This window comes from Drosophila gunungcola (assembly GCF_025200985.1).
Source record: "Drosophila gunungcola strain Sukarami chromosome 2R unlocalized genomic scaffold, Dgunungcola_SK_2 000006F, whole genome shotgun sequence".
In the NCBI taxonomy this organism is placed as follows: domain Eukaryota; kingdom Metazoa; phylum Arthropoda; class Insecta; order Diptera; family Drosophilidae; genus Drosophila; species Drosophila gunungcola.
In genome coordinates this window covers 2,252,308-2,276,961 of record NW_026453168.1, presented here as the reverse complement: position 1 = coordinate 2,276,961, position 24,654 = coordinate 2,252,308, and the positions used below count along the sequence as shown (strand labels likewise).

At 41.6% G+C, this 24,654-nt stretch overlaps 2 protein-coding genes across 3 annotated transcripts; one reads left to right on the top strand and one right to left on the bottom strand.

Moving 5' to 3' along the window:
* Nucleotides 1-7,443: 7,443 nt before the first annotated feature.
* On the top strand, nucleotides 7,444-9,959 carry LOC128255046 (uncharacterized). Its single transcript, XM_052984483.1, has 2 exons — nucleotides 7,444-7,910; nucleotides 8,405-9,959. The coding sequence occupies exons 1-2, from the start codon at nucleotides 7,536-7,538 to the stop codon at nucleotides 9,863-9,865; spliced, it is 1,836 nt and encodes a 611-aa protein (XP_052840443.1). The 5' UTR covers nucleotides 7,444-7,535; the 3' UTR covers nucleotides 9,866-9,959.
* Nucleotides 9,960-22,200: 12,241 nt separating this feature from the next.
* LOC128254771 (general odorant-binding protein 56d) lies at nucleotides 22,201-23,898 on the bottom strand. Of its 2 annotated transcripts, XM_052984067.1 has the most exons (3): nucleotides 23,588-23,898; nucleotides 22,757-22,837; nucleotides 22,201-22,702 (listed from the first exon to the last, which is right to left on the bottom strand). In XM_052984067.1, exons 2-3 carry the CDS (start codon nucleotides 22,814-22,816, stop codon nucleotides 22,313-22,315), a joined length of 450 nt encoding a protein of 149 aa, XP_052840027.1. In that variant the 5' UTR covers nucleotides 22,817-22,837; nucleotides 23,588-23,898; the 3' UTR covers nucleotides 22,201-22,312. The 2 variants fall into 2 exon arrangements, with proteins under 2 accessions (XP_052840027.1, XP_052840025.1); XM_052984065.1 differs by having other exon boundaries at nucleotides 22,757-23,897.
* Between the last annotated feature and the right edge of the window lie 756 nt (nucleotides 23,899-24,654).

Below are 24,654 nucleotides of genomic sequence, written 5' to 3'. Positions count from 1 at the left end.
TTCATAACGCAGCACAACATAAGGAAGCAATAAATTTAAGCTGTCTGACGACAGTTTGCATGTGGACGGCATGGGATCGGGGGATCGGGGGAATAGGGGATAAGGGATAGGGTCCTGGCAAGGATATGCTCTGTTATGTCTGGCTTTGGCTTAGGCGGCCTGCTGTTACGCCCCGCCCCCCTTCTGGCCCCAACACCCCCGTTCACGGCATGTGTCGTAGGTAAAATGCCAACAGTCGTGTCTGCACATATATTGCATAGTTATTGTTTTAAAGCCTTAGCCACGCCCCTCGCTCGCCGCCCCCACCACTTGGTCTGCGTCATTTAAATAAATTTTATGCAATTTAGTTAAGCTGCTCTATGTTTCTGTCCCTGTTCCTGTCCCTTTCTCTACCCTCTCGTTCTGGCTGCTGCACTTCGGCTGAGTGAGTAAATGTCATTTAAATTTCTTGTGCCTTCCCTCTCGTCAGCAACGTATGTGTGGCATTTCAATTTCTTTTCTCCCCTGCATCGCACATATCCCTTTCACAATCCCCAGCACCGCTCGCAATAAAATATTAAGCAGGGGGAGGGAAAATTCCATAGTTCCTTACACTGAAATAAATTCGCATTGAATTGTAATTAAATTGTCTCTTGAATTAACTAAAAGCAAACAAACAAAACAGTTTGTAGCCTTAATATAGGATGTTAAATTTGATCTATATATTGACAATTATTATGCAAATATTAGGTTTCAATTTAATTACGAATTTTAAACAAGAACGAGCTTATAAAATATTTTTTTTATTGTTATATTAATTAATTACAGTAGATAAACCAATTTGGAGAATGACTTTAAGTATTGCCATACAAAATTGTTTCATAAAGTATTGAATTGGCCCTGAAACATTTCGTTTTTGCCGGTGTGGGTGCTCGTTACCTCCCATTTGGGTTTTGTGTTTCGTGAGTTTTTCCTTTGGTTTTTACACCCACCCCCTCCCTGAATCTTGTCGTATGTCACCGGCAACTTGACTGAGTTGTTAGTTTTACTGTATTTCTTGTCTCTGTTGTAGCTGCTGCTGCTGTTGTTGCTGTTGTTGTTGTTGTTGCTGTTCCATCACATCATAAAAACGTGTGTGCTATAGCTTTGCTCTGTCTTGTTTTTGCTGTTGTCGCCGCTTGTTCAGGTTATTTATGTTTGCCATGTTGCGTTTGTCAAGTTTTTGCATTTGAAACAGACGCGCTTGAAAGCATTATGACTTAATTCTTATATGGCGCTCAGACATGATATGGATGCATAATCCAGCAGGGAAAAGGACACTTTAAGATGCCTTCCTCGAAAACACTTCAAATTACATTTTGCAACATCAAGTATTTACATGGCAAATTCAATATTTGTCAATTGCTGCTAGGAAAACTACAGCTACTGCAGAGCAGCCTCCGATGCTAATTGAATAGAACTTAATTAAAAATGTCTTGACATGGCATAAATCTCAGGGGAGCTTACCACCACCTGTACAGGTGAATGAAAGTACAGAAAGTGGAGAAAGGGGCGAGAGCATATGCCAGCAGCTGTTTTGCTTTCGGGGCTGCCTCAACTATTTATTTGCACAAAAAATATAGCAAATGTCAAATGTGTGTTTACACAGACCGAATGCGAGTACACACACACACACACACATGCGGGCAAGGAAGCTCTAAGCTGCCTTAAAGAAACAACAAAAGAAAATTGCTTTAGTAAATCCTAACGAAAATAAACACAAAACACAACTTGAGTAGCAAAGCAAACAGTACCCACACACAGCCGGAAAAGGTGCGCCCAGGTGGGTTTGGTTGGGTGCCTTCATCTAGGGGTGGTGTTTTCCAAGGGTGGAGGAGAGCTGGGACTTGAGATCCGCATTTGCAAAAGTCAAAAAGGGTTAAGGCAAGCTCCAAGTGTTTATTATGTGTGGGTGCGAATGAGGGAGCCTCCTTTCCTCCTACGTGAGCGCTCTCATATTGCGCCGCCTTATGTATGACACTTAAACATGCAAAGCTGCTTGCCAAGATGATTTATATTAGCCATGATTTCCAGCCATTTTCAGCACTCTGCGTACACCCCGTTCTTCAGCAGGCGTCGGAGGTGTTGATTGTTGTTGAAATTTTTTGGTGGCACAGGACGAAATAAGTGCTGTGACATATTTCGGGCCATGATAATAAAAAGTTATTTGGTTCCCTCACTCGCATGCGAAGTGATTACATGACTCTAAGCGGAATTAGGAAAAGAAAGAAAGCGAAAAGCTGACAGGAATATCTGACAAAATAAAGGTAAATTTCTAATGGGCCATATACAACCCAAAAGAATAGCTCCTGACTTGCATTTAATCCTGTAGAAACTGCAGAACTTGGGCCGCAATGTCCTGCCGCACTCATAACCATGGATAATGTGAGCCAAATGTTGGTCAACTTTTGCGCGTGCGAGAATGGCAGTGGAAACAATTACAGGCCGCAAAGCAAAGTCGTGGGCCACGCCACGTATACGTAATGCGGGCAAGGAAATGGTCTGCATTGCCGCACACAAGCACACCGACACACTTGGGCTATCAAATTAAGTAATTGCATAATTGTTTCACTAGCATTTTACTATGCCCACGGGTGGCCAAAGTGACGGAGACATCCAGCCGCACTCACCACCTCACCCAGACATCCATCCATTCATTCATTCGTTCCCTACCCTGCGACTTGGCTTTTTATGTGTGTGCCAAGTTTCTTTTATTTGCCTTTTGGTCGATGGCTAATCCCCGCCCCCTGCCTCCTTCTGCTACGTGCCTGTCTTTGAGTTTTCGTGGCTCCGGCCCCGCCCACTCCGCCTCCGCCTCGGCCTGCTCCCCTCATAAATCAGCGTCAAATCGCCGAGGACTTAGTCCGGAGCCCCGAGCTCCGTAGTTTCTAATTGTTTTGTTATAGACACATATCCGTGCGGTAGCGTGCCCCATTCGAATGCAAAATGCAAATGCCTGCAAACCGCAAATGTTGTAAATGCCCGCCGCACCTGCCAGCCATCCCACTCATTCCGCAGCGGTGCACCTGAGTGGGACACACAGGCGATTGCACCTGTGCACAGTGGGTAAAATATTTGAGATCAAGAAACAATATCTTGAATTTACCAAGAAGTTTTAGAGAACGTTCGTTTATTTAAATGGTTTACGAATGCTAATTTTACGGTGAATTTTGTTTTATTTTGTTTAGGTTGAATACACATTTTCCAGGAGTTCGGTACTCCAATTAGTTGTCTTTTTATTCCCACTTATATTAATAAGTTTATATTCTTAGCTATGGTTAAAAATATAGGTAATTATGTTTAATAAAGGTGACATATTTTTAACTATGGTTTGAAAATTATTATTAATAGGTACTTCTACTTATTTTAAGTTATCTACACTATAGAAAAGTTAGACTTATTTATTTATTTATTAGCTTTTTATATTACAACATTATAAATTTTTTTTATTATTTTCATGCATTGCAAGTTTGGTAACTTATGAGCTTTTATGCTGCTTACTACATTTATAAATGTTAAACATAATAAAAACATCAACAGTATTTATTACATTTATATTATAAATTTAAAAGTTATCTGCTTAAAGGTCGAAGTAAATTAACTTTTGGAATTATGACTATATCCAATGGAATTAAGCTACGTGTTTTAACATTCGAAAACGTGTGTGAATAATTCTGACCAGTTAATTCCACTGTGCTGCGGTCAGGCAACTTTGTGGTGGTCACTTGAGCTGGCTAGTGTGCTCGGCGTGATAAGGCCAACAGAGCGGTCAAATATGGCGCTAACATTATTACCCCCAGCCGAAGGATGTCTGTGTTTGTTGGTCGGAATCGGATCGAGCGTGTGAACGCGGCAAGGTAAGCATATAGGTATATGGTTTTACCAGAGTAACTGCCGTTATGCAGTTTTTGGTTGCAAGAAATATAATAAGGAAACTAAGGCCCTCGGCAAAAAATTCTAAGCTTCAATACTGAAAAATTAAAGAACTGAATCCGCTAACTCGATAAACAACTCAATCGATTCTCTTGACTTCATCCATTCTGCCCATTTATTTGGTGCATCCTCGGAGCCCTAACTTTTTCCCGATTTTTTACAACACACCAGTTCTTCATTGTCTGTTTATTTATAACCCATCCATATTGCACTGTGTATCGAACATTTATCATTCCTAATTACTGGCACTAAGCTCTGATTGATCAATTTCTCCTGAAACTGAATACGTGCCTGTGGATCCGGATTTATTGTTAGACGGGGGCAGCAGATGCAGCCGAATGAAAGACCAGCCCATTTGCTGCGCCTCGTTGCTAATTTTAATATTATTTTTGGAAATCTCATAAGAGATTTTCCCCTTCCTGTATTTTCCTTTGCCTTTTATTTTTTTTTTTTTTTTGCCTAGCCGCTTCTTTGATGCCCCGAACTGTTGATGTCTTTATTGCAGTTGTTATGTGTTGCTGCTGTTCGCATTATAATTTCCATTTCGTTTTCATTCAGCAACAGCTCAGCCTCAACCAGTGGATCTTCATCGGATCGCTGGCATCTTCACGGGGCTTTGACTGTCTATAATTGGCTTGTCTGGCCCTCCAACTTTGGAGTAGAACTCGTGTGCGGGGGTGCGCACTTTTAATCAAGATCCAGCATGATAAATTGAAGTCTCCATGGGAATCGAGGGCTAATGGCATTGATTGAGCCACTGGAAATGGAGCCCTGCAACCGGAGTACTTCACTCATCGGACATTGTATACAATTCGACAAGCATTAATTACAATTTAGAATGTTACCCATGCCGAAACCATTGACCTTTAGTTTATTAAAGCAAAACGATATAATGCATTTGCATAAAAGGATTGAATTATGAATAAATATTGTGCTTTCGCTAGATGAACATGCAATTTCAAAATGAAACTGTTTTTTCGGGGTAAGATTGCAAATTTTTAGTTAGCTTAACTCTAAATCATTTTAAGAAACAAATCGACATAGGAGAAATGGCTTAAAAAGAGCAGAAAGCTGTCCTCGAGTTCGTTCCAGAATTCCAGCCAATAATCATTGAATAATTTACTAACATGATCCATGAGATTTTTAAAAATTAAGGTAAGGCGAACATTCTACAAATCGAATAGCCCCTTCAGTTCCCTTTCAAATTCTTTAACGGAAAAAATTGTGGAGCTCTAAAAAATCCTTAGCACTTGATTTCTCACAGTAAAGGCAAACCAAAGGCGCAGATTATGTGAGCAGAATCCCAGTTGAGGAACACGAATGTAACCATTGAGGCTCTCAACCAGACAGGATTCGTTGCCGTAACGACACTTTTGCACACTGGCAGCTGTGGATTATAAAAGTAAAAAATATTAAAACATTCATATGTTCAAGTACAGCATTTTATTCTAGGATTTTGTTAATCTCAACTCATGTAAAAGTGGCTGAGAGTTGTGCAAACGAAAATATCAAAGAAACGGCAAAGTATAATGACACTCTGCTCTGTTTATCTGAACAGCAGAATTATGATATGCTCAACCCGATAAAAAACTGTTTTCCCTTAAAATGTTTTATAAGTCCATTTGCAGGTCGGTTCCATCGATTGCCTGACGCATTTCACAAACTGGCGATGCACAGGCCATAATAATGAGCTGCACATTGCCCGGAATGCGGGAATCAGAAATCAAAAACTCTACTGCTGCTGCAACATAAACAAATGCGATTGCAAATCGTGGGGCTCACAGCCGACAAAGGAACTCTGAAGCTCTGGAACTCCGATTGTCAGTCAGCTCACTTTGCATTCCAAAGCGTTTTTGAGCGTCTGAAGTGGATTCTAAGAAACATTCGCAAATGTGCGTTGTGTTTTTCGCATATAAATTGAGAACTCGAGTGTGTGTCAGTCCATGTCCATAAAACAATGCAGTGCTGGGACACAGCACTGGCACACAGCATAGCCCCTTGACAGGGGCTAATAGCTAAGGTCAACAATTAAACTCATTCTGTCCGTCTCGAATGACTCCCCAAACTCCCCATCCCCGGAGTTTACGGACTGTCTATCCGCGGGGCTGACAACTGCAGCGCCATCTATTTGCAATGCATTAATTTTAGATCGCCCCGGAAAACGACCCTCGGTTTTAAAACTTGGGCGCTGGCTGGCAGTAGAAATTGAAATTCAAACACAGGAAAAATCAATCGCCCGCACTGTCAATGTGCCCGCATTTTCCGTTCCGGAGCTGCTCGTTTTGTTTCTGTCGTATTTTCATTTCATTTGATTTTATTTCGGGCACGGGGAACCACATTTCACCTTCCCCGGGATTCGATGGCGCGCCAACTATGTAAATATTTGTCACGACCGCACGACAATATTTGTTCAGACTTTGATTCACTTTTTACGCGGGACAGACCTCGATGGAGTTGTGTCCAGAGTGACAGTATCGAACTGAAGCATTTATGTTAAGGAGGCGCTTGTATGTCAACATATTGATCCTTTTTTTCAAATATATATCAATAGCTAATTAAATGGTAAACCTCGTAAGAAACACTGAAAAAAATATAATATTCTTTAAGTATTCTGTATTTATGTTATTATTATATTGGCGATACATTAAAGGGTTTCCTAAAAATAAGAATTTGTGAAATTGTGTGTTAATGATTACTATTAAATATCCCATCATCTCTAATTATTTTTAGAGTATCTAAGTTTCATTATGGTACCTTTTTTCATTCTATGGTTATTATTTTCGTATGTCTTTTCCTAGAGAGCACTACATAATGGAGGCCCTCACTTTTGTTTGTTGTTCTTGCGCAGTCTCTTGTTGAAATGTGTATCTTGTCCCCAGTGCATTTCCGCTTGAAATGCATCATAAAAGTATTTCAAATTAACAGTAGTAAATCAGGCAGCAAACATTCAGTCTGCGGTGCGCGGGCGGCACAGAAATTGTTGGGTAAACAAATATCGACATCAGCATGCGTGCTGGTTTTGTGATAAATATGCATTTTACCCTCCCACTTCAGAGCATTCGAACGGCAGAGACCGCGGAACGTCAGAAATGCAGCGATTTCACTTGTCCGGGAAATCGGTCGCCTGTGACGAATCCCAGCGGCAGGTGACTCTGAATTGAGTCGCTTGGGACAGCACCGTGGTAGACCGGTACTGGTGGCAATTAATTAACGAATTCCCGTAACTAATGCAACAAAATAGTTATTCTAAAAATGCAATTATTTCAATAATGTAATCACAATATGTTCACTTCTTAATTTATAAAATTTTGCCCATGAATTTTTCGAACTCTTGGCAATAATTTTGAATTTTATACTCTGTAGCTGTGGTAAAAACGATCTACTAGAAAAATATATAACTAAACAATTATTTACCTTAACTATGTTCAAATTTTTACCTTCCATATAAAACCTAACAAAAACCTTGTAAAAAAAATTGAATGGACTGTTCAAGTAGGTATAGCAGCAGCCATCTGAAATTGATTCCAGCTGATCATCACACAGTTTTCCACTTGATAATTTCGAAAATCCAAAATTCAGCCAGAATGTTTTCGATGGGATCATTGCGCTCAGCGCCGCCACTGGCGCCCAAGTGCCCGTGCCACCAGCCGGAAAAGCGGGACTGCGGCGAGGACAGCATGGCCAAACTGGCCGAGTACCGCCGGCTGGACATCGAAGACGTCACCGACAGCGTGATGAAGGTGATGCGCATCTGCGGTCTGCGACCTTGGGAGGTGAAGCGGAGTGCGGGGGTGATCAAGCGGTCCCTGCAGCACTACGAGGAGGTCATCCAGCGGATTGACCGGGTGCCGCGCAAGCGGTTCGCCAAGGAGAGCTTTCTCCACGGACTGGCCCACGAGGCGCACATGTCCCGCATGGACGCCCAAATGGCATACGCGATTGTCAAACGGGCCTTTAAGGTAGGTTCTTGAAAGTAAACTCATAGAACTTAATTAAACGTAAAAAAAGCATGCAAAGCATGGATCAAGCACATAGAGAAGTATCTTCTACCCATAGAGGTAGATAAGGAATCCTATCATTGTGATGAAATTATTAGATTTGTTATAGCCAACAACGTCGAGTTCAAGTAAACAAACTTCAAAATTTGTATTCACTTTTAGGTCGCTGAAGGCCAATGCAAAAGCATCTGAAATAAGTGTTGTTACTATAAACAATAATAGTTCATATATTTCTTATTTGATTTGTATTTTATAGTAAAATTACCAATCAATTGTTTTAGCATTTAGCGTTTAACCATAAAAAGGTTAATTGGATATTTGGTATCGGTAGGGATAAAAGCGAATAATGATATTTATTGATGACGACTTTTACGTGAAATTTTTTGGTAAATTTTACCTTTGTGAAAGCTTATCTTTATTTAACCATCCTTTCTATGAACTATTCCTTCGCCAAGGCGTTCTACCACGGCATGGGCTCCGAGGGTCGTCGCTACACGTGTCTGCAGGACAAGATGACCCACGGGGAGGAGTGCCTCTGGTTGCATGCTGCTCGCCGCACGGCGGAGATCCATGCCGCTCTGGCCGGACTCATGCACTCCGAGGAGATGCTGTTCGAGGAGCCGATCGAGTGCGTCTACAAGGGCCTCTACGACGTCCTGCAGACGCGAGTCGTGTGGGCCGACAACATGACCTGCACCTGCGGACTGCAGACGGCCAACCAATCGCATCTGCCCTCCAACACGGCCTCGATGACCACCCAGATGGAGGTGCTCTACGCCCGGGAGAACATGGGCGCGAGCAGTGCCCCCTCGAAGACCTCCACTCGGGCTGGGACTCAAAAGAACTCGACGGCAGTGAGCACCGCCTCCTCGCGCCACAACCACAGTCTGAAGAAGGCCGATCAGACGCTATCCAGGAAGCAGACTCCACTGAGTGGCAGTAGCACCACGAAAGTCAGTCTGCCCAAGTGCAAGTGCCCGCATTTGCGATGCTGCCGTGAAGGTGGCGAGGCCCGGGAATCGCCGGAGATCACGGCGGAGTGCAGTCAAGGACCCTACATCTGCCGCTGGCTACCCTTCACCGAGGAGGACGATGAGTTCCCCGAGCACCGCGTGCCCTTTCCGCCCATGGACGTGGTGTGTCCGCCCTGCTCCAAGGAAGATATGTCCTGCGACTCAGAGTGCACCTGCACCTGTGGCCAGGTGTGCACCTGCCGTCCGGCCTTCGATGGCGATGATGATGGAGTCGCTGAGGAGGAGCACCTGGGCGAGAAGTTGTCCAGGAGCGGACTGGAGGACTACGACACGGACTTCTGCTATGTGGCTCCACTGCGAGGAAGCAGTCGCGAAAGGATGGCCAGGGTAAAAGCCAAGGAGCAGCTTGAGCAGGTCGAGGAGGAGGAGCAGGCCGAGGCGGAGGAGGAGGACATCCCGTGCCGCTGCGAACTCAAGCAGATGTGCTATCCCCATCTCTTCACCTACCTGACGCCCTTTGGCATCAAAAAGAGTGAAATCGAAGAGCAGCCAGAGGACAAACTTAAGTTTGAGGTGAGTGAAAGTGAAAGTGAGGATCTGCTTTCTAAGCCACCACCCTATGGCGTATCCTTGGACACCTACCGCTGCTGGGTAAAGCCCCCATCGTCCAGCCATTCCAGTGATGAGACCAAGCCGGCCCTCGTCTTGGTTTCGGCTGAAAAGGCCAAGCCCAAATTTCAGATCACCATCAAGGAGCAACATCACTCTACTAAGCCAGCGACTGCTCCGCCAGCAGCTCCACTCCCCAAGCCTCCGGTATTGCCCAACAAGCCAGCTCCAACTCCGGCGCCCTCAAAGCCCCCAGTGGCCCCTCAAAAGGCCGAGGACGAAAAGCTCACCAAGGAGGACATCCTGGACATTATTGGCTTGAGGTTTAGATAGGTGAAAATATCTAATCCGAAATCGATTGTCTATAGCATTGGCTGCTCTCTTGCGGTGAAGCTAGTTCATGTTCTTAAAATTGTTAAAATATAATAAACGCATTTAATAATTATTAATTGATATGTGTCTTAAATATGTGATCTATTTATGAAAGATGAACTGACTTTTCTGGTAGCAAACCAGGATTGATACCGTAAAAAATAAGCTCTTACTCTACTTGCCCAGATGCAAATAATAATTACAACCGATTTTCACTAAAATTGCATACATAAAAAAAAAGCATAATTTTTTAATATATAATGTTCATTAGTATAATCAAAACGTTTTAAATAAACTGAAAATACATAGAGTGACGGTCTTTGCTAGTACACTTAAATATATAAAATAAATGAATGTAAATTCATAGTTTTCACAGTGAATGACGGTTCAAAGGTTGTGTTGGCAACCCCAGCTGCGGACACAAGCACTCAGTTTCCGGCACTTAACTAATGTCATGGGGAAATCCAAGTTGGCCAACGCAATTTGCTCTCGAATAGTTTTTGCCAAGTTATTTGATATTTTATATTTCTATATTTCTATATTTTTATTGTCAAGGGCTTTGTTGCATCTTTTCCGTGCGTGTTTGCATTTGTGTTTTTCTATTTACCCAACGAACTGTCAATTGATTGTCAAATTATAAAGCGAAAGCGGTCAGTTCGAAACGCGAAAGCGAGAGGGTCCCTTGAAAATGTAAACTGTTTGCTTTGTCGCCACTTTGTAACTGAGGGAGGGCCTGGGATCGAATCGAACCACTTCAGCTGCGAAACTATGCGAAACTAAGCGAAACATTATACAACACGCACCGCCGACAAAACGTTTTCAAAGGACCCACAATAGAATTCAGGGACTGAATCAATTCCTGATTTCTGACACACGATATTTCGCATTGTGTGGCATATAATACGGGGCGGGGCCACGCCCCACAATGGACAGCATTTGGCTTAGTAATTTACAAAACACGATACGTTTGTATTTGCATTGTCGATAGTTGCTGTCGGGGACAAAAATCTCGTTAAAACCAAATCACGTAGGAATTTCATTTTTGCAATAAGAGTATGGGATCGGCACAGAAAGCGGCAGCTACCGAACTTTTCCGGCTGTCGTAATTGCAGACAAATTGTGAAAAGTATTGCCTAACATGGGCGGCACAATACGGGATTTGTTTGGCTTGACAAGGGGCGCTCGAAAGTTTTGTGACAGACGCTTTTAAGCAGAAAATTGTTTGCTCATAACTTTTGACATCCCTCGGGGTGAGGCGGTGATGGTGGAAGTGGTGGTGGTGGTGGTGGCAGTTTGAAGCCTATCAAAAATAACAATAAAAGGGTAAAAGCTGGCGGGGGCCTCGAATATTGTACTTTATATGATCCAATATATGTTTGATAGCACCAGCCACAAAAATAAAATAAAATGTCGGCCTCTAATGACTTGGAAACGTGAATCCCTGTAAATCAAGGCAACATTCAGTGGCAGAGTTATACACTGATAAAAAAAATGGAATAGTAGAAATATATATCTGACAATAAAATTCAACATTATATATTTAATATTTATATTGAACATTAATCCAATGCGTATTAACTAGCATGATTTAATATTAAACTTTTAATTAGTGTAAGATTTATAGTAGTTCATATTTGATTTAAATTAATTTTAGGTAAGTAATATGGCTTAAATTTAAATAACATTTTAAGAATTTTTAGAATTTTTAGAATTGCTTGGGCCAAGCAATGATGGTGGAATTTCAAGTTCATAATTAATAAATAAATTACGTAGAATGATCTGTTCTTTCGAAATTCATTAAACAGTATGTTATGCAAAAGTTCTCATTTCCGGATTAAAATATCCTTTAAAGTTCTGTGATTATTCCTTTTTAACACTGCCTTAAAACTCTGTGTAACTTGCAACAGAAGCTAAAAGTTTGCTGTACCTTGCACCGTTTTTTGTTCTACTACAAATCGCTGACTTTGAGTGGAGGATCCCTTTGGCCTCCATAAACTTTAAGTGAGTCTTCATTGCAAAGCCTGCCCGATGGCCATAAATTTCTAGTTTGCGCCCTGTCGCTGGCCCGAAGAAGGCCATTAAAAAATTCCTGGTCGCATCGAGTGCGCTGCCAAGTGTCTGGAGCGCTTGTTATGACCACGGGATGATGCGCATTTCTCATTAACACGAAACTAATTAATTGCGCAATTCAGCTAAACTATCGTGTAGCGAAGCGTAGACATTACCGGCTCTTGATTGATCGTCCGACGTCGTCTGCATGATCTTGCAGGGCTAACGAGCCGGACCTCGAGACCTCAAGGGGAAGGAGGTCGGCCATTGCATTTTAAACGCTAATTTATTGTTAACTGCACATGCACCATGTTGCCGGTATGCAAAAATGCTGCCCGGCATATGCAATTAATTGTAACAAGGCCCGCTAGTCAGGCGGCCAAGCGAGCAGCCTTTAACGAGACTACGACAGGGGTACATTCAGAAAAAAATGGTGTGAAATGAGGGTCAATTTTGTCGTATTTTTTAAGCAAAGATAGCGGATGTGCTTACGTGCTGGATTAATGATTTTGATAATACATGATTTATATTTTACTTAGCCATAATACATTTCAAAATATTAAGTTTTATATAGGTACTCAAAAAGTACCTGACTGATTTACCTTTTAAACAATATTACTAAATAAAATGTGTTATCATAAATATTGAATTGTATGTGTTCAGAAAATAAGTAAAAATAAAACTTCTAAATTAAATATATGTTATCTTTTATCGCTAACTACTGCATTTAAGTCTTGGCAAATAGGAAAAATAAAACATTTTAATTTGATAAACTTAATATATTTAGTTAGTACTTTTTTGTTGGGCTTTCAAAGTTTTTGGTGGAAACAAAGTCTTATCAATATAATAACATATTGTTTGTTTTCTCTCTCTGCTAAGCAAAAGAGTTAAACTAAAGCTGAAACGGAGACGGGGCATTTGGATAGGCAACACTTTCCAACTGCACTCGAACGCGTGTTAACCCTCTGCAATTTACGTGTTAATTTGGAGTCGTGTCTCGGCAAATGTTTGGCTGCCCCCGAAAGACTGCTGGCCAATGCCGGCAGCCTCACTTTTACTCGGCTGATTTAGGCGAAAGTTTTGGCCAAGTAAAGTGCCGGGCCAATATGCGAAGGTGGAAGCGTAATGCATGTGTTGCCGGTAATTGCCAGGGGAAAAAAATGAGCCACACCAGCTGCCACAGTGGCATTAGGCCGGGCCAATTGCAGGGAAAGCTGGCACTTACTAACTGGCCTGGTGGGGCAAACACACTGAATTGATATTCAGATCGAATCGGGGCCCACAAAGCCGCCATTAGCCGGAGTAAATAACTCCTACCACTGCACAATTTGCCAATGAAACTTTAACTATTCGCTGACGGAAAAACTAAAAACAAAGCACAACAACATTTTGATCAATTCGCATTTCAAACAGCTCTGCGAAATCTCACGAATCCACTTGGCAAAATCCAGAGGCAACTATGCAAACCATCAATCAGACCATCTCGCTCCCAACTATTTTCAAAATCAATAAATACCCATAAAGTTGTTGGCGAAACTTTGGCTTCCGCAATTCTATATAAGTACCAGCATTTATCTAACCGTATATATATATATATACGTACGACCAGCGAGCGGATGAATGCTGACAGCCAACTACAGCTAGCTTTTGAATACGAAAATGCTTGCCATAGTTCGGGAAATGTTTCGAAAACTTTTACGCAAAACCCGTGCCCGAAACGAGAGCCCGAAAACCAAAAGCCGAGACCGCAGAACGCAAAACGCACAATGGAACGCCCCCAGTTATCCCACTAGTTATCCCCCTAGTTATCCATAACATCTGGCTCAGCGAAGCTGCAGCTTGTTTGCGGTTTCGGGTATCTATCGATTGCAGTTGCGATGCCAAGATACTAGAGCTCGCAGTACTTGCAGTTCTCCGCCTTCTTTTTGGCGGTAAATAGTTGAGAGTTTCGCATGTTGCAAAGCCTGTCGCTGCGGCCTGAAATGGCTCACACCGACATGCACCGACACACACACCGACGACAAATCATTGGGCTTTATGGCACTGGCAACATGTGTTGCCGCTCAAAATATTTAACCGCAGCAAAGCTCTTCGAAAATCATCAGCTACACTTTGATTAATGGCAGCATTCAAAGGCATACAACTGCATGTATCCATCAGATACGTAGTTTGTCAACGACGCTTTCCACCGACATAATCATCAATTAATGCGCTATTAATAGAGGCTTTCCCCCATTTACGGACGGGCAAGGGGGGGCCAACACTTAGGGCCCGACATGTGTTAGTGTCAACTTGATTGAGCTGGAGCCCACAAAAAATTAACAAAGAAATGTTGCGGAGGAAGAGGAAACTCCAGCTGGCCAAATAGAAGCAGGGATGCCCTTTTTAAAAGTCACCTTAGGTCTCTTTTCAGTTAAATTGCATAATATACTAAAAACCCTTTCTGTACATTTAACTGTCCACTAACTCATACTCAAACGTCATTTCCCTTACCCACACGTCCACTTAATTGCTGCCAAATTATGGGACCATTAAAAATTCAATTCATGGCCCAGTTCGATTTGAATTAATCAATCAAAGCCGTCATACTCTGACTTATTATCAAAAAAATTCAACCCAGCTCTTTGATTCGAAGGTCGCGCCAGCTAATTTACTGGCCATAATTAGCATGGGCTAACGAAATGTTTGGGAACCATTTTCAGTATTTCAAGCTGCTGCATTTGGTAATGCGATGGGATGGGCCGCAGATAGATAATTTTCCGTGGCAGTGCCAGAGTGAGTGTGTGGCATGTGCATTAACCCCTTGATTTCGGGCTCTTAACTGGCACGCAATGGCCTTGTTTCGATGGCCAGGGCTTTCTTGGTTGAAATGCGCGACTGCACTTGGAAAAATATCTCCTTTTGATCAATTTTATAATACAGAATATGATATAAAGTGCCTAAAATAGTTATTTGACATTTAAAATAAGAAAGAAGTCCAACTATTTTGGTTTGGAATACCAAACAAATTAGTATACTTCAAATTATTGCATTTTATTTGCTTCTATATAAGAAAAAGGTTACTTATTATTTTGGTATATAAGTTATGAAAGAGTGTAAAAAGGCTTAAGACAATTTTTTTTAACGGTGTACATTATTTTCATCTGCATATTATAGCCGCTGGTTATTTGATGAAGTCTTTTCAATTTGTTTACCGTGTGGTTACAGTTGCAGTTGCTTTTAAGTGCGGTCCCGACCCGAAGTCCCCGGACAGAATCATTCACAATTAACCGGGCAGGGGCTTATGCGGAACACTTTGTAGAATTTATGCGGTGATCAGTGGATGCCATCATCATCGACCTTCCCCTGATTTCATATGCAGCCCAGCCAGCTGGGATGCCATGAACTTTGTACGAAAACACCGCGCGCTGCTCATCCCACAGATGCAAAAACTTTTACATTTAACCGCATTTATGGGTCCGCTGCCAGCTGCTGCTTCTCGGATCTCGGATGGGGGGCAAAAACCTTTGCAAGCTTTCGAAAAGATTTTCACCTTTTATATTAGATGCCGGGCGAAAGTTTATTGTTTTCCTCAAGTTCGCGCTAGGCAGCCAGCGCTGGCTGGGAAAGCACTCCATTTCCATTTCTATTCCCGCTCACTCGCATTTCCCAGCTTCCATTTCCCGGAAAAAGGATAAGCCAGGACCAGAGCAGCCAAAGGATGTGTGAGTGTGAGTGTGTGTGCGCGATATGTAAAATTGATTTGCCAATGCTCCCAGTGAGTTTGCTGCCGTTTGTTTGCTTTGTTTAGGGATAATCCCATACATTAGACCTGTGTAAGGGGCTTGCTTGCTTTTGCCGCCGATGTTATTTTGTTTCGCCTTGTGTGTGTGTTTTTGGGCTAAAAACTGATTCTCAAGGTATTTGTGCATTCCGAGAAAATTTTATAGCCATAAATGCGCCAGATTTGCGTTTACTCGTGAGGATTACGTCCCCACGTCCCCCAAACGGGGAGCGAAACTTTCCGAATTCACATAAAATTAGCAAATATTACATTTGCGCCCGCCAAGAGCTCCCAAAAGGATGAGCATCCTTCTCGGCTCTCGGCTCTCAGCGCCTGGCACTCAGCTTCTGTCTCCTGCAGCCGGACTCCAGTTTATTTTGTATATTTTAAGGAAACTTTTTTATTGCCGTAAACAAAGTTTGCCACGCAACGGGGAGTTATTTAACTTATATAACTAAAAAAAAAAAACCAAATTCCTAGCCGGTGAAAAGAGCGAACGTCGAAGGAATAAGTCAGCCAAGTGGAAAGGCTGCTCCTTATTTTTGGCCCTGCTCACATGCTCGATGGCACTGATTGACTCGCCTTTTGGGCTAGGGGCGGCTGCGGAAAGTGGGCGTGGCCTGCATAAATGGGTCCCAGACAATGCCGCCGATACGCACGCAGATAGGTTAATGTTAATGTGTGCGCCGAAAAGTTTTCAGTTTTGTTGTTGGCAATTTACAGTTTATCGGTTATGTCATCTAAATGGGCGTCGTGCGATTTGCTTACCATTATCATTTACCGCAGATGATAGCCCATCATTGAGGGCGGAAAAGTTGATATAACGACCCCATCAACTCTTGGGGAAAAGTGGATAGACTATACAATCTGATATTGGTCGGATAATGAAGTTAATGAATATTTATTTAATACATTTATTTTCTAAGGTTTTTAAGTATCACATCAATGTTGATGTATTTAAAAAATATCATTAAATAATGCAAAATACCTTTACTGTATTTTGCAGGTACTTACTTTTCGAAGTTGTCAACCATATACCCACAAATTCCTTAAAAGATTTTTTAATTTAAAGAAATACTAAGACCTTGCTGATCGAATTAAGTATTTATTATTAGTTTCAGATTCCCCAGTGCTTTGATGAATTAAAAGATTACATTTAAATATATGTTCCTATGACCAGTCAAGATTTGTTTCAAATATTTAATCAAAAACATATGAAATATAAATAGGATATTACTTAAAATGTTTTTTTAAAACATAAAATTTGAACATTTGTTTAATACGACAAGACGATTCTTTTTCACCAACATATAGCAAGTAGCTATAATAACTATATCTAATTAATGTTTGATATTTCGAGCCCGTCAATCAAAGCACAAATAATCACTCATGTGTCCACAGATCGGGTCTGTGATTTATAACGACTTTAAGCAGAACATATAATGCACTCAGACCTGGCATTATCTCGACTGCATTCGAAGCAGCCCCGCGAGAAGAAACCAAATTAATTACAACAGTTTGTAAGACACACGCACTACAAGTCACTAGTCCCGAGTCCCCCTGGAAAATCTTCGCTCCCGAAAGCCCGCGCTTATCCGACGGTTTGTTTCCTTTCCGATTGTTGGCCCTTCTGGGGTGTCGCTGGATGCAGTTGCATCTAGTTGGATCCACTGGGTCTGGGCCTTTGTCTTGCACTTGCCATGCATCCGTCAACACAACACAACAAAGTTGTTGTTCTGCTGGCTGGCTCACGACTCCAGCGGACACAAAGTCCTTGACTTGCATTTTTGATAAACAACGTGTCAACTTTGTCGACATAAACCATAATCTTCAATGTCAGTTTGACTTACAACTCGTGTACTTTTCACTACTCCAGCGACTGGTAATCACGTCTGGGTCTCGACACTGGGACTTTGGCTCGCCTGCCTCAGTGGGAGGAGGTATACAAACAGCTAAAAGTGAGGGAAATTCTTCTTAGTCTGGCAGCTGCGGAAGGAGCATTAGTCGGGAGTACTATAGTAGTTTGCTTTTCGGGTACGCATGCCGCCCCTCCTCGATTAATAAGTGGCAGCAACTGTTTCTGGAGTGAAACCTACTCCCAGATCATTAGTGTAATTAAATGTGGATGAAAAATTTCACTTAATTTAGCGTGCGTCTCTGGCCTTGCTCATAACTCGAAAAAAACCGAATTGCAATTAATCAGACGGAGGAGAGGCCAAGGCATGTGGCACATTTCCACTTTGCCCCTCCCACGGTGGCACCTATATATTAAAGTAAGTGACCCTGCCACATGACGCACGCACCTCGAAGTCCCTTTTGCTCACACTTCCTCGCCGGATCGGCACTTCGATAGTCTGCTACTGTTCTCCTCCCAATGTCCTCCTCGGTCTGGATGACAACGGAATGTTGTCAGCTTAATTTTTTAATAATGCTAAATTTAGCCAGAGGAGCTACAGGGCAATCAACAAGTCCTGGCAGCCATGTAATTTCGCTAAGTGCAAGAAGCCAGCGATGCGAGGCGTCCCCCAGAATCTCGGGTTTTGTGCGAGTAGTGCGAATTTATCGTCACTTGCTCGAAGCGTGACATTGAAATTGTAAATTAGCAGGGCACCGGGAGGAGCCCCTCCACGAATGAGACTGAGGGCATTTTGGCGCCAGATAATTACGGAAAATTATATATTGAAATGTTTAAGTAACAAAATATCTTATATTTGGCATTACTTCGGCATGGTATGACTTATGTTTTCTAAGACTGATACAATGCCTTTTACCATTAGTGATAACTGATCACATTAGTATGTTTTACAATTTTAAACATATTTAAATTTCAAAAAAATAAAGCAATCTTAAAACAAGAAATTAAGCAAAATTTGCCGATGTTTAAATACTTAAAGAATTAAATATTCTTTAAAACCATAAACACAGCGAATTTATAATATTTTTTTTTAGTTATTTGAAGATTTCAATAAGCTATATGATTTTATCAAAATTAAATCTTTAGTTCATTTCTATTTAAGTGTTAATATCTTTTAAAGAACATAATAGAAAAATTAAAAAACAACAAAGTAATAATTCTTTTCATTTATATTTCAGATTGTTCCTATTGAAGCTATATGATATAGTAGTCCGAAATAAGACAAGTGCCAAAGGAAGACAATTTTTGGGAAAGTTGTATACAGAGAACTTTAAAACTGAGACGGTCGACGGACGGTCATGGCTAGATCGATTCTCATAGTGATGCTGATCAAGAATATATATACTTGATAGGGTTAGAAATGTATAAAAACCCTTAAGCTTAGTTTGTTTGCTAAGGCTGTTTAATGACTTTAGTATTAATATTATTATTTCTTTCTTTCATAATTTAAAGAAACGATGTCTTCCATCGTAACCAATCAATTGGTAAGTTTCTGTACTTGTAACATTTGAACAAAAATATATGTCTAATTCACTTAAAGCAACTATCGGACCTATCGTAAACGACAAAGGTCGAGTATGAAGACAGCTGTGGCATCGATTTAAATATCTGCTAATCCAGGGTGATGGCTGATGACGAGGCATGCCGGGCACAATGGATGGCTGGAAAAAGAGTCGCTGAGCGGAACCTAGATGGGACACTCGGCTGACGGAGGCGAGTGCATTGTGCTCTGGAGTGCACTTAAAGGATTTTTTACAAGGCGGTGCGGCGAAGGAGCAGAAACGAGGCAGAATGAAAATCAACAAATGATGACAACTACCCGGGCATAGGGCCACCGTACCATAGAGCTACAACAGCTCACCCCGATGATTTGGTCCTTCGCTGCTGGGCTGCTCGCGTTTCGAGTGTGTTTGTCCTTTCAAAATGTTTTTCTTTTCTAGCGACTTGAGTGCTTGGCGTATTCTACTAATTTTATTTCTGCACGCCCCATGCAATCCCGAATCCTGTTGACAAAAATCTCAAATGTGTGCTCGACCGTGCGCCGTCTGTCTGCCATAATAGCCATCCGACCATCCATTTATCCAGGTCCCTGCAGCGATCCCGAATGAGCAGGTAGTCCGTCATTGATTCCTATTCGCGCGTGTTTAATTCCCAAATCAGCGCTCCGAGATCTTGAGATCCTCGTCCTCGGAGCGTTGTCATCCGTTTGTTTGTTTTGTGTGTGTTTTTTGTTTTTTATTATTTTCGGGAATTGGGATTGGCAGCGCTTTGTTCGGGTGTTTTTTCGCTTTGTCTTGTTTGTGCGGCAGCCGCTGATCTTATCAACGTTTTGTTTCGTGAGGCATTAAAAATTTGTCATTTGTTCCCCATTGAGTTCGGGTTTTGTGTAAGCTCGATTGTCGCCCGACTTGTCATCGCATCTCTCCGATTTGGCCAACTGTTTTTTTTTTTTATTTGCCGCATTTGTCGCAGAGGAAGCAGCTGGTGGCCCTCTTGGTAATCGGATCGCATCTCATTGGATCTTTTGCCTTTGAACTGCGGCTGTCCGAAGCAATTTGGTAATTGCTACCTCAAGGCAAACGTTGAATCGCTCCCCAATTTGCAGTAGCTTCACAATTGGCGAGCGCAAACCAATTTGTTGTATTCAGCATGAGATAGGGAATTTTAGACCGTCAATTCCTGCTGAGTACGTTGTATTTCGGTTAGATTAGATTGATTATAATCAAACATCACCGACACTACAATGGAATAGTTTGTGTGGGTGGGTTCAACCCTTTTGTAATCGGACCATAATCCCATAACCCACACACCTCATCTCCATTCCATTCTGCATTTATTGCCGGGAATTCACTTCGCATCCGAACCATCGCATCCCAATGCACTCCTGTATTTGCAAATACTGATTATGTTTACATGCATACATCCACTGCCCAGTGTCCAAACAATGCTGCCAACTCAATTGTCCGGCCGGGGACAATGGGTCGTATGCGAAATTCCTAATGCCATATGAGCAGTGCTCCAGATGCGTAATGAAAATTGGCGCCGTCTGCGTTGTGTTGCGTTGAGCTGCAGCTGCAAGTACAGAGCACTGATGTTCTGGCTTGAGTAGACAAAATCAATTTGGTTTTGCGGTTTTCGGGCAGGACATATGGGAGCCCGAGGGCCAAATCGTCTGACGGCCAGGAGCAATTTGCATTCCAGGACATGCAGGTCACAAATGAAACCGATTCGGCGAACGAATCAGTATGGACCGGTGTAACCCAGCTGCATTTTAGTATAAATGCATCAAAGTCAAATCAAAATAGGGGGAGGAGCGGATCCGAATTTCGAGTGGACGAGGCCTTTGAGTGCCCCATCGAAAGTTGCCAGCGTCAGCGAACAGTTGTCTAAATAAAACTTAGGAAATTTTATTTAGAAGCCGAATATTGAATACTTTTTATTTTAATATTGTTGCTTTAATAATTGCACGTTTTAAAAGTCATTTTTTTTTTTAGTTTTTTTGTATACCTATAAGTACTAAAGTTTTCGATAATTTGGCTATTTTTTATAACTTAACATAACATTTTTGGGCATTTCAAGAACATTAAAGATTTGGATCACAAAGCTCAAGCTCTTAATCTGTAAGGGTATCTCGAAAGAAGTGTTTCAATGCCGTTGGAGAGGTAAACTATTATTTGCAGTTGTCAGGCAGCCGCCTGCTCGACGAATTTTCTTGTGTTATTGAAAAACTTTTACCAACAGGCATGGCCCTGGGATGTCCGCAGAAGTCTCACCCAGCAATGCTTCAGATTTAAATGAAGTGAAGTGAATTTAATGGTCAGCAGACATTTGTGCCTGGCCAAGTGTTTGCTCCGCTGGAGGGTTTGGATTTTCCCCAAATCTCTCCGCCTTCCTCCTGGATTTTCTCCTTCAGTCGAGTGGAGTTTTCCGTATCTGTGCTATATTTGCATAGTATATGTTTCGAGGGCTTGTCTGTCTGCATGGCGCACATGGAAGTTGGTTGGGTGTAACTATCAGCGCAAATGTACTTGAAAATTGTAATGAGCTCTAAGCCCGAGCGTCAACAACAAACAGTTTCAGTTTGGACCCATTCCACATTCATCCTGCCATATGCTGGGATTATACTGGCCAGATGTAGGAGTTTGGTGGAGGGCGAGCAGTTTGCAGTTACACTTTACAATTTTTCGAGCAGGAACTTTGGTTCGATTAAAGAGCGCTTAGAAGCTGTCTCACAAAAATGGCAAAACCATCCAGCGAATAAAAAACGACGATCTGATATGTTAACAATCGTGATATATTAACTGCACTTGCATTAGAGCTTACTCCCTGAGAAACTTAGCATAAGCATTTAAAAATACTTTTATGAATAATGTAAGAAACGTTGAGCAAAACATCACACTTTTCGCTTTGTAAAAGTAACCCAAGACAAATCAATTAAGCCAGGCCTCGACACTAAACGTATTGCATCACGTCTATTTATAAATATTAAATGTAAAGAATGGCAATATTTCGAAAATATTAATACTAAAGTATTATAAAGATGTTTTACTTAGCATTTCATTTGTTTTGTATTAAATAATCGTTTAAAGTTGCGAAATTTAATGGTGAAATATAATCGTTACAAGATATCAAAATATAAATTAGTTAGTTTTGTACCAAACATGTAATATAATTAGCACCACTACCCCGTGCGCCTTCTCCGTCGCTTTTTTGTCCTGCGTCGTTCGGCTCCCGGCTGTTGCCGAAGGTCTGATAAAGTCAATCTTTCGTAGCACGAAGACATAAGCCAGGCGAATTCACAAGGGTCTTCTTCATTTGGATCCGCCTCGACAACGTGGCACTCGGTTTCCATTCGCTCAACGGCTTCATCGGTAACTAAGGGGCCTAGAACCTTGGCAAACCCACCAGGTATAATCTTATTGCCAGCGATAACTCCAATGTTCTCAAGAAAGCATTTCAAGAAACACTTGACATTGGGGTTTGGAATTTCCGTCTGATGCCGGGCTCTAAGTTCTTCGGGGGTCAATCCCACCTGTTCGAGGCACATATCCTTAATTTTGCCTGCTTCAACCTGTTGGAAATCAAAATGTTTTATAAAAGATATATATACTGTATACGCACATACGAAGGCGGTTCGATAAACATTGATCACAAACAGAAATGTTACGAAGGTCCATTGGTCCATTTTCCTGTCGGATTCCTCAACCTAACAATATATGAGAATAAATATTTTATGGCACTCTTAGTTCGGCCAGTTTATTTAAATTAACTTTCTATTATTTTCGCTTTCAATTAACAACAGCTTTAATAGCCGTGTTATTTCTTTATCACCTATGTCATTATTTTTTCATGAGCAATTGTAAAAAGCTAATTTTTTTTGTGCTGTAAAATGAAAAATAAAAAATGGAAAACATTAGTTTTTCTCTTGCACAATTATAATCCATTTCTTTTAGCAATGGGCACAAAACGCTCTCGTAATTGTTGAAATCGGGCTGCGCCAACGGAGCTAGCACTCATTAGCTTCCATAAAACACAATCATCGGAGCGAGGAATGGTGCTTTGAAAAGTGCATCGGGAAAAATGAAATCACGTCGCGCCAGTGCAACAAATTCAAGTTAATTGAATTCCAAAGTAAGCATAATGCCAGCCGGCAGCAGCAGCGGCTCTAAAAGCGAGCACACACTGTACAGCAGGCGGCATATTCCTGCAAAAAGTCGGCGACGACGACAGTCAGTCAGTCAGTTAGCCAGTCGGGAGCGAAGGGGTAGGCATTTAAACTAAATTTAGCCTGAAATTGCTTCCTTTTTGCTGTCGGTTGTTGGCCAGGCCACCATTCTGCTGCCGCTGTTGCCTGACGGTTGCCACTTTGCCGACAACACAAAATTCAATTACAATTGGCAGCAAAAGCGGCAGCACAGCAGCACCAGCAACATCAGCAACAGCAGCAGCAACACACCAGCAGAAAAAATGAAAACGAAAGTCGCGCCTGCAACTCAAAAAGCCAACGAACGATCGAGCTGGCCAACAACCGGAGTGGCAACTGAAACTGAAACTGGAGCTAAGACCGAACCTGAAGCTGGAGCTGCAGCCAAAACCACATAAAGTTGGGGCTGCAAGCCGGTTTCTTAATGTTTTCAGCACTTGCAATTATTTTATGCCGCCATCGTTTAAAGTGTCGGAAATTTGGTTCGGTAATTAAATGAAAATCAACGGCGACCAACGCCTGGCCACCGAAAAATGCCAGGTCGAAATAGAGTCGTTCATTTAAAATGGGAAATACTCTTCCAAAAATGTATTTCAGTGTTAAAAAAAACATTGAACATTAATAACTTTGGTCTCCAACGTGTTGTATTTCAGAATTTATTTCAAATATATGTCATTTTAATTTGACAAAATAGCTTACTAAAATATTTTACAAGCTCTAATACCTATAACTGGTTAATATATAATAATAATAACGATTTAAGCTAACTACGATTTTTTGGGAGACAGGTTTTGGCTATATCAAAAAGTTCACAGTGTACATTGTAAATTCTTTTTATACCTATATACCTTTTAAAAATATGTTATGTTATAAAATCATTTTGCAAACTGAAGAATTTATTCACTAATATTAGAGTTAGCAATAAAATGTTCGTATTTACATTTTCTAGCTTGTTTCATTGCAAACCCCCCCTTTGGGAATGTACGAATTAGGCAGGGTAATCCTTTAAAAAAAAAATGGTCTGTAACATGAAAAATATTAAAACTCGGGGCGTCTAGCAGCTGCAGCCAAACTAGTTCAACTTGTTGTAGTCGCTTTTCGCTGGCGTAATAGCAGAGGCCCAAATCACACAGTCCCAATGAATAAACCTCTCTGCACAGCAATCAAAATACTTGTGGCAATAAAAACAACACAAAAACTGATATCAAAGAGTGAGCGGCTGAGAGGAGTTCTGGGGGCCATAAGCCAAAGGGAAACCATAACAAATCAAAGCACTAATGAATATTGAGAGGCCACTAAAAGGAACACGCGGCAGGAGC

Bases quoted from the DNA above. Each gene is read 5' to 3' on its own strand.
- LOC128254771 (XM_052984067.1), bottom strand. From the start codon at position 22,816: ATGGACCAATGGACCTTCGTAACATTTCTGTTTGTGATCAATGTTTAT. The intron at 22,703-22,756 runs GTATGTGCGTAT...GATTTCCAACAG, and splicing joins ATGTTTATCGAACCGCCTTC to GTTGAAGCAGGCAAAATTAA.
- LOC128255046 (XM_052984483.1), top strand. From the start codon at position 7,536: ATGTTTTCGATGGGATCATTGCGCTCAGCGCCGCCACTGGCGCCCAAG. The intron at 7,911-8,404 runs GTAGGTTCTTGA...TCCTTCGCCAAG, and splicing joins TTGTCAAACGGGCCTTTAAG to GCGTTCTACCACGGCATGGG.